Source organism: Manacus vitellinus, unplaced genomic scaffold (genome assembly GCF_001715985.3).
Source record: "Manacus vitellinus isolate BGI_N305 unplaced genomic scaffold, ASM171598v3 scaffold_5_pilon, whole genome shotgun sequence".
In the NCBI taxonomy this organism is placed as follows: Eukaryota; Metazoa; Chordata; class Aves; order Passeriformes; family Pipridae; genus Manacus; species Manacus vitellinus.
In genome coordinates, this window is record NW_021940682.1 from 9,557,630 (window position 1) to 9,568,625 (window position 10,996).

General features: G+C 42.5%; 1 protein-coding gene across 1 annotated transcript in view; it reads right to left on the bottom strand.

Annotated features, from left to right (window-relative positions):
- Positions 1-5,712: 5,712 nt before the first annotated feature.
- LOC103757258 (wee1-like protein kinase 2) overlaps positions 5,713-10,996 on the bottom strand; it is a 20,033-nt gene continuing 14,749 nt past the window's right edge. The window contains 5 exon segments of the mRNA XM_008923377.3: positions 5,713-5,880; positions 7,158-7,246; positions 7,749-7,836; positions 8,482-8,622; positions 10,011-10,071. Coding sequence (XP_008921625.2) covers positions 5,834-5,880; positions 7,158-7,246; positions 7,749-7,836; positions 8,482-8,622; positions 10,011-10,071 — 426 coding nt within the window. The 3' untranslated portion in view covers positions 5,713-5,833.

Genomic DNA, 10,996 nt, shown 5'->3' on the forward strand with positions numbered 1-10,996 from the left:
CAGGGATTTCCCAGCACCCATCAGGCACAACAGCAACAAAAAGAAGAATAGTGATTTAATCAGGGTTGTCCTGTTAAGATTTATTAATCTTGTGTAGTTTGATTAAAAAACAAGTTTGTTTTTTTTAAAGCGCTACACTGTTTAAGCATGTGCAGAAAAAATCCCTAACTGCCCCAACCAGAGATCTCCTACAAAGGTGAGTTGTTCTAGGTCACTGAAATAAGACAGTCCTGTATTTGCCCTCAGCAGCACAGAAAACATCTAAAGCCAAATTACCAGCACCTGAATTGCTACCTACCACTTTGGACAGCCCAACCAGAGGCACAAACTTGTGTCCTGGCACTGCCAGGCACTGTTGTCAAAGCAATTTCATTGTGCCAGTCCAGAGATGCAGATTGTGAAACTTGTAAAGGTCAGTTCCTTATCCAGGAGCCTCCGTGTTTGCACTGGACGTGTTCTTACTTTCAAAGCCCTTGTGGCCTTGTGATAATCTGTTTAACAAAAGGCTCTCCATCACTCTGACATTAGATCCTTCTAAAATCACTGCTGTGACTAGATAATTTCTTTGGGCTGGGGCACCAAATTAGTGTTTTGCCCACATGAGAAGTCTAAAGGAAGACCCATGTTTGCCTTGTAAGCCAACAAAATAAAAGCCACCTCAAAAGAAGAAGGTGCTGACAGGGTGACTGCAGCTTTGTTTGCTGAACATGATGAGAACAAGGGGCTCCCAAGGACTGGTATTCGACAGAGAATACTGGGTTGAACTTTCTCAGTCTAACACATGCATACTGTCATTCCCCCTTGCCTAAAGGAAGAAAGGAACTCATGGGAAGTTAGGCATCCTGGGTAAACAATGCACTGCTTTTCCCAATGGGTTCCTCTCTTCCAGCATCACATAAAATTGTGTCTCTCTCCCCTCTGCACTTCCCCACGGGCTCTCTCTTGTAGCACTGAGGCACGGCTGGCACTATGGGACACAGTGCTCCTGAGAATTCAGGAGCATCCTGGAAGACTTTCACTGAAATATTTTGATACACAAAGACTACCCATTTCTGGGGCTGCAATATAAATATAAGCCACAATACCAGTAGCTGGTGAGTAGATATTGGTAAGTGGGCAGGCTGCTTGCCAGATTATTAAAATTAGTGTTCAAGGCTACGTGTTATTTCTGAGCTTCAACATTTCTGAAACAATTACCTGAGCCTTTGTAAGGAGATACGATGTATTTGCTTCGTATGGTGGCAACTAAGAGCAGACAGACCACAAAGAGGTGTTTGTGCTGCAGCACAAGTTCTTCTTGGGAAACAAAATCTGTATTAGCAAGTTTCTGCTAAGAATGGGCAGCACGTACAGGGCACCAAGAAGGATGAGACAAGAGTGGAGGGAATTAATCCTTTCAGAGAATATTAATTATTCAGTGCCCTGATACAATACATGGGATAGCAGTCCAATGTGCTCACAGACTGACACTACACCAGAAATCAGGCACTGTGAAAAGCATCACAAAATCAGTAAGAATGTGATACAGATGCAGCTATCCTAACTTTTTCCCATGTTACTTGGAGGATTTTAAGTTGTGGATTTCAATTGTTACTAGCCTGCTGAAAATCAGAGCTGTTTCTCCACATTTCATTACTTTCCTCTTAGAGCAGCTTTGGCAGTATTTTTAAGTTCCAACTCATCTGAGAGCATTTTGATGTTTTCTTTTGTGTAAGACCCTTTCCTCACCAGAGTCTTCTGAACTGGGTTTGAACTCACTCTCCAGCACAGGGAAACAGTGCAAGAATTGACAAAAAAATCTAAAAGATGATAAAAGGGTGGGTGGGGGGTTATTGTCTGCAAAAGTAGGAGAGAGGAGAGCTCAGCTTTTGTTTACTGAGCATTCTGTCCCCTTTCTGCAAGGAGCAGAAAACCCATGCAGAAAAGCAAACAAAAAAACCTACACAGCAAAACAAGCTAGCTAAGAAAGAGGAGGCTGTTAAGGCAGAGCTCCAAAAAAACACCACTTACTTAAAATATCAAAGAATAAAGCTAGCAACAATACAAAGCCTGACAGAGGAAAAGTGCTCTCTTTTCCTTGCAGACCCAGGTTACAGAAGCCACGACTCCTGCAATTGCATCATTACTCAGTTCTCGATCAGGTCAGTTGCACAAAGGCTCATTAAATATTTACAGGTGACATTTTCCTGAGTTGTGACAACCAGGATCAAGATAACCATCCATTTTCTAAAGGCATTCTGTTCAAATCAGTTTGAGAAGCCAGCCAGCATGAAAAGAACAAATAGCAACAGAGCCCACAGGTAACAATTGCCAGATTTCTGACCAGCTCCCAATAAAAATCTCCTGAAAGCAACAGAAAATAGCCACAGTTAGAGGTGGTTTCTTCAACTTAGCACGTCTTAAAGAGTGCAGGGCACAAACTTTAGGACTAAGAACACACAGAACGACCATGCAACCAATTTCTAGTCACAGTAGTTGCTGGAGATTTTTGTGAAATGGCCAAGTATGGTAACGAGCTCATTTTTTTTTTTTACCTGGGACTTAAAGCAGCAAGCAGAAGAAAAATCTCACACACACTAACATGTTTCCCACAAGAGGATGTTTCTGAAGAAAGCCTGTGAAAGTTGAGTGTTGTGCAAACACATTATTTACACTACCCAGTACCTGGTAATGCACTAACAAAGAAAATGTCTTGTGTGAGATCTATATCACACTGCTGTGCAGAGAAGCTCACCATTGCCAAGATAAATAGACACCAAGTCTTAGTTTGTACATACAGACACGCTCAACTTCTTGGCAAAAAGGCATCCACCACAGAAATTTCAGAGTTAAAAATAGGTGTGCTTGAGAATAGTGAAGTTTTCTTCCCACAATCCTGGCATTTTATTCCTTTTCTGACATGAATACTCATGGAAATGGGATAGCCAATATTGAAGACAGCCTACTACTAAACCCACATAATTGGTACACTGACACAAGTTCCACTTTACCAGAACATTCCTTGCTCTTGTACCCAGGAGCTTCTCAAATCACTGACTTAGCTTTCTTGCCTTTGCAATCCATGGCCCCTCTGCATGGGCTCCCACAGGCACTGCTGGTCTTTAACCAAAGTGTGACCTGTATTTGGGAACACAGACACAACTCCCCCAGCCCCACAGAGGGTAACAAGAGGGCTATTTCAGTGAAGTGGGACTTGATTTCTTTGGCTGAAGCATCCTCTCTTACTTCTGTTGTATGGTTCATAATTCCTGCAGAGCAATTTCTGCAGATTAACGAGAATCACAGTTGAGAGTGTTCTTTGCTGTGTGATACAGGCACAATGCCTACACTGTGTTCCTCAAGCCAGCCACAGAAACAAACACAGGAGAAGCCTGTTTCCTACACCTTAGACCAAGCTGACAGAAATAACTGAGTGCCATGGAGCTGCATTGCAGACCAGAATAACTGTCTCAGAGCTGCTAAGAAATGCTCCAACTACTTGGCGAATATGCTGCCATTTTAAAAACAAATCACCTCTATTTTTTCATCTTTTCCAATCATCTTCATAGATACTTAAAATAAATTCCTTGTTAAGGTCAAACACTTCTGAATGTCCTGGTTGATGCAAGCACTCAGGGTTTGCCTAATCAAGTTTACACGAGAGTTTAACATAGACAAGCATTTTCCAGGGGACAGTGTGGGAAAATACTCATTGCCTAGTCACAAAGAATCGCTGTACTTCACTCAGGTGATACTACTTCCATTCTGTATCACTTCCTCACAGAACAGGTACCTAGCCATGAAAAGCCAAAAGACCCCAGGTGCTATAGGAATGCTGATTTCACACTGGATTTTCTCATAACCAAAACCTAAGTTACAGATTAACTTTGCCTCATAGCAGCAACGCAGACATAAGAGATGAACACACAACACACCTTTGCCACTGGTTATTTTTGTTGTAACTGAGTCTATCAGTAATGCAGAATCCTTTGTGAAAATCTACCCTACTGCCAAGTTGTGATGAACACTCAAAATAATGCACTGCTTTTCAGTGTGTGCTCAAAGCCTTTTTACCAGGTCAATCTTTAAAAGTGTACTAGCTACTTTAAATAGAACTGGAAAAGCGAGAAAACTCAGCTCTTGAGCAAATATTTTTCTTTGCTGTCACCTAATCCTACACCTTGTGCTAGCTTGGCTGTCTCCAGCTTGAGCCAGGGGCAGAGATTAGCAGTTCTGGCCACTCCATGTGAGTGGCAGAGGGAATCCACTCTGCTACTTCTGCTCTGAGTTTGGAGTGGAAAGCCAGCTCCCAAGCTCCAAAGCAGACACTGTCATAAGCTGTGTTGAACTCCACCACCACAGCAGAGTGCAAACGAGGTGACCACTGAATGGATGGAAAAATCAGCACATTCACTCAAGGCCTCTTAGAAGAAAGCTCAAGACAAACCCCATCTTTCAGCAAGCAGGAAAAATTTGTGAGGACCAAACACAAGCTGTGCTTGGATCACCGCTGTGTAAGTGCACCATCACAATTCTCCCAGCAATACAACAGGCTCAGATTAAACAAGTAGTTAAGGGAATTAAAGTCAGAACTTCCCATTTAAAAAGATACCACAATCTCCTGTGGATAACAACCCACTGAAGCAACTAAGCATTTGCAGTACATCTAACACCTCACTATGCCAGTGGCAGGGGCTCAGACAAAGCTTTAACTTCAACCAGAAATAACTGCTGAATGGAAAGAATTGAAGTTTTTGTTCGTACAGATAATGCTCATAGAGAGCATTAAAAAAAAAAAAATCACAATTCTGTAGGGGGAAGAGCTGCAGAGACTATAAATAAGTGTGCTCTGTACTCAGCTCAGAGAGAGATGACATACAAAATCCCACCAGCTCTGAAGGCAGGAAATTGTCACATCTAACACTTTTCTTTCCCTGTTCACATCACACTGTGTTACAATGGGAATTTTACCACTTCTTCATGTAATAAAATGAAACATCTTTTAGTTGTGGAACTTACTACTAATAAGGCTAAGTAATTCTCAGTCTTTCTGACAACCAAATGAAGTTAAAGTGAAACAAATGCCACTCCCATATTTAGAATCCTGGACCAGGGACCTCTCACACACCTCTCAAAACGCACAGCCAAGGCAGTCGTTCCTCCAGCTCCTCCTGATGGCAAACGATGGGCACAGCACCCTAAGGAGGGACTGGATGGGAATGCTGATGTCATCCCGTGTGAAACAACCAAGACCTAAACATATGATCAAAGCAAGGTTTGCTGAAAGGCTACACCTGATTTGATCAACTGCTGGGATCAACAGAGGGGTAGATGCAAATGCACAGGAGGCCTTCTCAAGGTCTGTGACAAAAAAACCCTCCAGCTGAGCACTAGTTGAGGCCAACAGCTCTTTAAACCTACTGTCTAACTGGCTTAGTGGAGAAAAAAACCCAACAGGGAATGACACCTGTAGAACAGAGAATGGATTTCAACAGTGAGAGGGGATAAGGCTGTCAGGCCCCACAAGACAGGAGGAGATTGTTAAGGCAGCCAAGGATATAAGGTTTGAAAATGGCTGAATATGCAAAGAGTGACTTCCATTTATATATTCATCAGCTCAGGAATTAATACAGCTGCCTGGGTTACCTTTTCTCTTAAGAACAAAAAAGAAAGGAATCCAAACAATGATTACAGAGAGAAAGCACATGGAAAAACAAAAACACACAGATACCCTATAGATAACAAACATTTTATTTATTTCTTAAAGCAACTACAGTAATATAAGTGATTACAGAATTATGAAGCACTGAAAATCCAAAGGAATTGAATGGCCTGGGTTCAAGCACTAATGACCTCACACCTTATCTCTCGGAGAGCCCTCACTCAGAAAAATCACATTATCTGAAAAGAAATCAAAAAATTAATCTTCAGGATTGTTTTGCCCTGTTGCAAGCCTTCACATCCACAAAGAGCACCTATTTGTGTTCAAATAAGCTGCATATTTCAGAACAGAACAGTTAATACAACAAAAGAGGGTCCGATACAGGGTTCTCCCTCTATGTCCCTGAAAGCTGACAAATTAATGTGGTCATATGAAACAAGTGTGCTAAAGCTGATGAAAAGGAGCAGCCAAAGACACTAGACATGTTTTAAAATAACAGTTTGATTCTTTGATTATAATTGGTATCAGATACAGCTTATTGCCTTTTTCAGTCTGCACAACCATGTCAACAGCCTATGGGAAGCTCCTCTTTCATCAAGCCTCAGGAATTTCGAAAGCATCTTGAGATGGGGCCTCTTGAACACAAGGAAACCATTAGGATAATACTAATTAAAGAAAGATTCTTTCTTCTCCCCTCCACCAGTTTATAAACAGCAACTTACACCACTGCTAGCTGAACTGTTCATGTGAAAGTTTGATTTCTGTTGTTTTAAAGAGGCTGCAAAAACATCCAGAACTATGGTTCTTTTCCCTTTCTTTTTCCTTCCTTCTCCTCTGTCCTAGCTTTCTTAGACATACTTGTGTAATAGAAATGTTTGCTCTAATACCCAAATAATTTACCCCTCCCTCAAAAGCCACAAGGTAGCACAATACCCACAATAAAGCTGTAAGATGCTCATGCTATTTAAATGCTCAAGGAAAGAGTTTTTTCTAGTTCTCTTCTTCCTTGTGTCTATTCAAGGCACAAGTGTACTCCTTACCCATTCTATGCTCTTCTTATCACTACTGGCTACCAGAGCAAGGTGTTTCTAAATTCTCCACCAAGTTATCTGCACATAAAACAATCTTCCACAGAGGTCCTTAAAGCCAGTGAAGTCTCCAGTCTTTAACAGGAAGAAAAAACTCCAGCAAACTGAGATAAAGCTACTAAACAAACTCTGCTTAGAAAAGGAATCTGCCTGACCTGTAGTACTACATTCCAGTGTTCTTAAAACACAGTGTCTGCCTCCTGCACCAACTGGTTTGTGTGAGCAACGGATGCAAACAGTTTGCAACTGTATACTCTGTGTCTTCACAAGCAGTGCCAGAGGAAATCTACTGGTACAGACTATTCATTCTCTCAAAATCCCTGAGTGTGGATACTGAGGATGGAGACAAACCAAGCTCTATTTCAAAGGCCCTTCACTCCCTCTCCATCTTAAAAGGGCAAGGGGAACCTTGATATGTCGCTCCTTACCTGCTATAATGGTTGTGGCCTGTCGCCTCACATTGTTTTTATCTGTATATTCACCATAGTCTATCTTCCCTTCAACATAAATTCGAGAACTGAAAAAAACAATTTAGTTCTGGTCAGAGAACTGTGCTGCTGTTTTCCACTCTATATCTAGAATCACAGAATGGTTTGGTCCTTAAGGTCCCTTCCAACCCATCTAGTTCCAAACCCCCTGCCATGGGCTGGGACACCTTCCACTCAGTCAGGTTGCTCAGAGCCCAATCCAACCTGGCTTTGAACACTTGCAGTGATGGGGCATCCACAACTTCTCTGGGCAACCTGTTCCAGTGCCTCACCACCCTGACAATAAAGAATTTAATCTATAACTCTAATCCAAATTTCCCCTCTTTAAGTTTGAATTCATTACTCCTTGTCCTTTTCATCACTATTCCTGATGAAAAGGTTGAATTCAGAATCTAAGTACACAGGCATTTGTAGCAGGTCTGCTGACATTTTGTGGCACCTCTGTCTTAGCATAGCTCTTGGTCACCATAATTATTACATTAATCAATTATTAAGGCATTAAATCCTCAGCCACATTTCTTACTCACTTACCCCTTTCTCACATACTGATAGGTAACATCCCTGAGGCCTGGCCTGAAGACAGAGATTCTGTGCCACGTCGTCTTCTGACTGACATCACCTAAGTTACATAAAAATAACTAAGTTGGATGCCAAACTCTTTTTGGTACAAGACTCAGAAATCAGTTTTTATGAGAAGTGACTTGAAAACAGAAGTATACTAGCACTCAATATCCCACTTCATTCCAGAACTCAATGTTCCACTCATCTGTGTCCAAATGAAAGTATTGTGCAGTATTGTTCAAACCAAGAGATCACTTTTCCTGGAATACAGTGCTCATACTGTAATTTCCCCACACACACATGATCTACATTGAACAGAAGTTAGAGAAAACAAGACACCTGTAGCTTCAGACTGATGACAGAATTGGAGACAAAATGCATATTTTTTTCTTTTTTTTTTTCCTTCTCTCTTGAAATACAAACAAGAGAAGAGGACCCACTACACCTCTGACAAACCCCAACAGTGACAAACTGCCAATTCAACACTCTCTTCTCCAGAGGAAGGTTGACAGGCAGATCTCTCTTCACGCTGCTGGGGATCAGTAAGAGACACACAAATGCACCAGCACCTCTAGTGACCCCAGAGGAACCTTCCTGCACCCAAGAGGTTTACACAGCAGCACAAGGACAAAGCGTGGTGCTGCTGAACATGCAAACATGAGCTCAGAACACAGCAAAAGCAGGTTGCTCGCTGCAGACTCACCTCCCTGTCCTAGTTCACTATCCCCTGTCCGCCACATCTCATTGGTTGCAAGAGAAAATATGGTAACAGGATTTTTTCCTTCCACTTGCCTCATGATAGGGTCCTGTCCAACCCGACCCAGTAACTGGACACGATTCATGGCTGAAACAAGAGAGAATAAACACATATACAGGTGAACTATGATGCTTCTAACCATGTAAGCCACAAAACAGCAGTTTTTGTGAAGGGCTAGAACCATGACTTTTTGCACCTCCTAACCACTTTTCAAGCTCTTGTGACTTTTGCCTTATTCAGGCCCCCAGCAGATGGTTTACTGTGCCTGTACTGTCATTATCACTAAATAACTCAGCCAAATATTCCTTTGACATCTTTTTCCACAGATATATCCATATGTCACAAGACTATCTTGCATTTACTTGACTGGAATTTTTTTCATTATGATAAAACCATAGCATTACATTGTTTTTTCCTTAAAACAGTACCTTTAAAACAATACAGTTGCATTATTATACTCCATCCTCTATATTAGAGGGTGATTAGTTTTGACACAGGTACCAGGCCTAGGCAGACACATTTTATCTCTTTTCCATGTTCAAGAACAGCTGGAGGAGATCAGGGGAGTATCATTCTTGCAAAAGCATGTGAACTGAAGACTCAAGTCTGAAGTGTACACCTGGAGGAAATCATAGTGGGGCAGCAGCACCCAAACAAGTCCCCCAGGCACAGAGGAATCTGGGAAACAAGCACATGAGACACCTAAGGGCAGGTGTTAAAAATCATGACAACAGCAGGCCCAATTCACTGCCATTGATAAAGTACAACCACCTGCTTTTTACAGGTGGTACTCTATGTCAGGGCTTTTCTCCTGTCCCCTCTAAAGTGCTGCTTGACTTGACAAAGACCAGATAGGAAGCTACAGGTCCAGAGAAGAGCAACAAGGCTGGTGAAGGGACTGGAGCACAAGTCCTATGAGGAGAGGCTGAGGGAGATAGAGGCTTGTTCAGCCTGGAGAAGAGGAGGCTCAGGGGAGACCTCCTCACTCTCTACAACTCCCTGAAAGGAGGTTGTAGCCAGGTGGGGGTTGGTCTCTTCTCCCAGGCAGCTATCAGCAAGACAAGAGGGCATGGTCTTAAGCTCTGCCAGGGGAGGTTTAGGTTAGATATTAGGAAGAAATTCTTTACAGAGAGGGTAATCAGGCATTGGAATGGGCTGCCCAGGGAAGTGGTGGATTCTCCATCCCTGGAGGTTTTTAAGATGAGACTGGATGTGGAACTTAGTGCCATGGTCTAGTAACCACAGTGGTAGTTGATCAAGGGTTAGACTTGATGATCTCTGAGGTCCCTTCCAACCCGGCTGATTCTATGATTCTATGATACTCAAAAGCCTGTGTGTTTGAAACAACACATTCTTAGTTACTACACTGAGGAGCAACTCTACCTACCTGTTTCTCTCCTGCCATATTTCAGACCTCCCAAAAACTGAGATAAACACAACAAGTAACAGCAAGTTGCATCTCAGGAGCTACTTACATCTTTCCAGTACCAATGGGGCAACTGTATCAGACTCATGTCTCACAAACTGGCGAAACACCTGAAGGAACAGACACATGTTAGTTTCCAGGACACAAAGTATGAACAGCATTCAGAAGCCTTGATGACTCATTTTCTGAACACTTATGGAGGGTCTGCCAGTATGTTCTTTTCCCTGTAACTAAGGGGAAGGGACTGAGAAAAGAAATTCATTCGGCTAAGTGAAGCCAGGGGGATTATTCAAAGAATATCTGGTTAAAGCAGTGTTAAAAAGCTGCCTAGGAGAAAATGTGGTGCACAGGTACATCTCCAGCAATTATTTTTGGGACCTGCAGTAACTACTGTTATTCTGTAATATATAAATAGGGAGGGGAGAGGTTTGAAGTACAGTGGTTGTTCAGTTCTTTTGGCTTTGGTTTTAGGAAACAAAAACAGTTTTGATAGTTGCTTTCTGCTTTACTTCAGAGATTAACAAGACATGCCCAAATGTACATTCATCTGCAGTCAGGAGCAATAGGATACACTGACAACCCCTGTTCCTGAGCAGACAGCAAATCAAGGACAAAAAACCCCAGTGCCACAAATAAGTACAAGTGGGGGAAAAAAGTAAAGGAGCTGCCTTGATGCCAGCAAATATCCCATCCCAGAAGAAAGGAGGGAACAAGAAAAGCCCAGGAACACTCCTGCAAGAGGCCCACGTGCAGGAACTGGAAAAAAAAGCTCATTTCCTGTAACATGTGAACAGAGAAGCTGAACCAGAGGAAACGCAATCTGCAAAACGAAAGCTCTTTGGTGCATCTGTGTGCCTCACTGACACACACGCAAATCATCTCAGACTCGTTCCACGCAAAAGCCAGATCTTTCAGTACACCATTTTCCCAGCAGCTCAGTAACTAAGGTCCGGCATTTGCACCCCTGGAAATACGAGCGCAAACAAGAACATCTTCGCGGGCTGCAGCCCCGGCCAGGTTGGGCGAGCGGCCCCG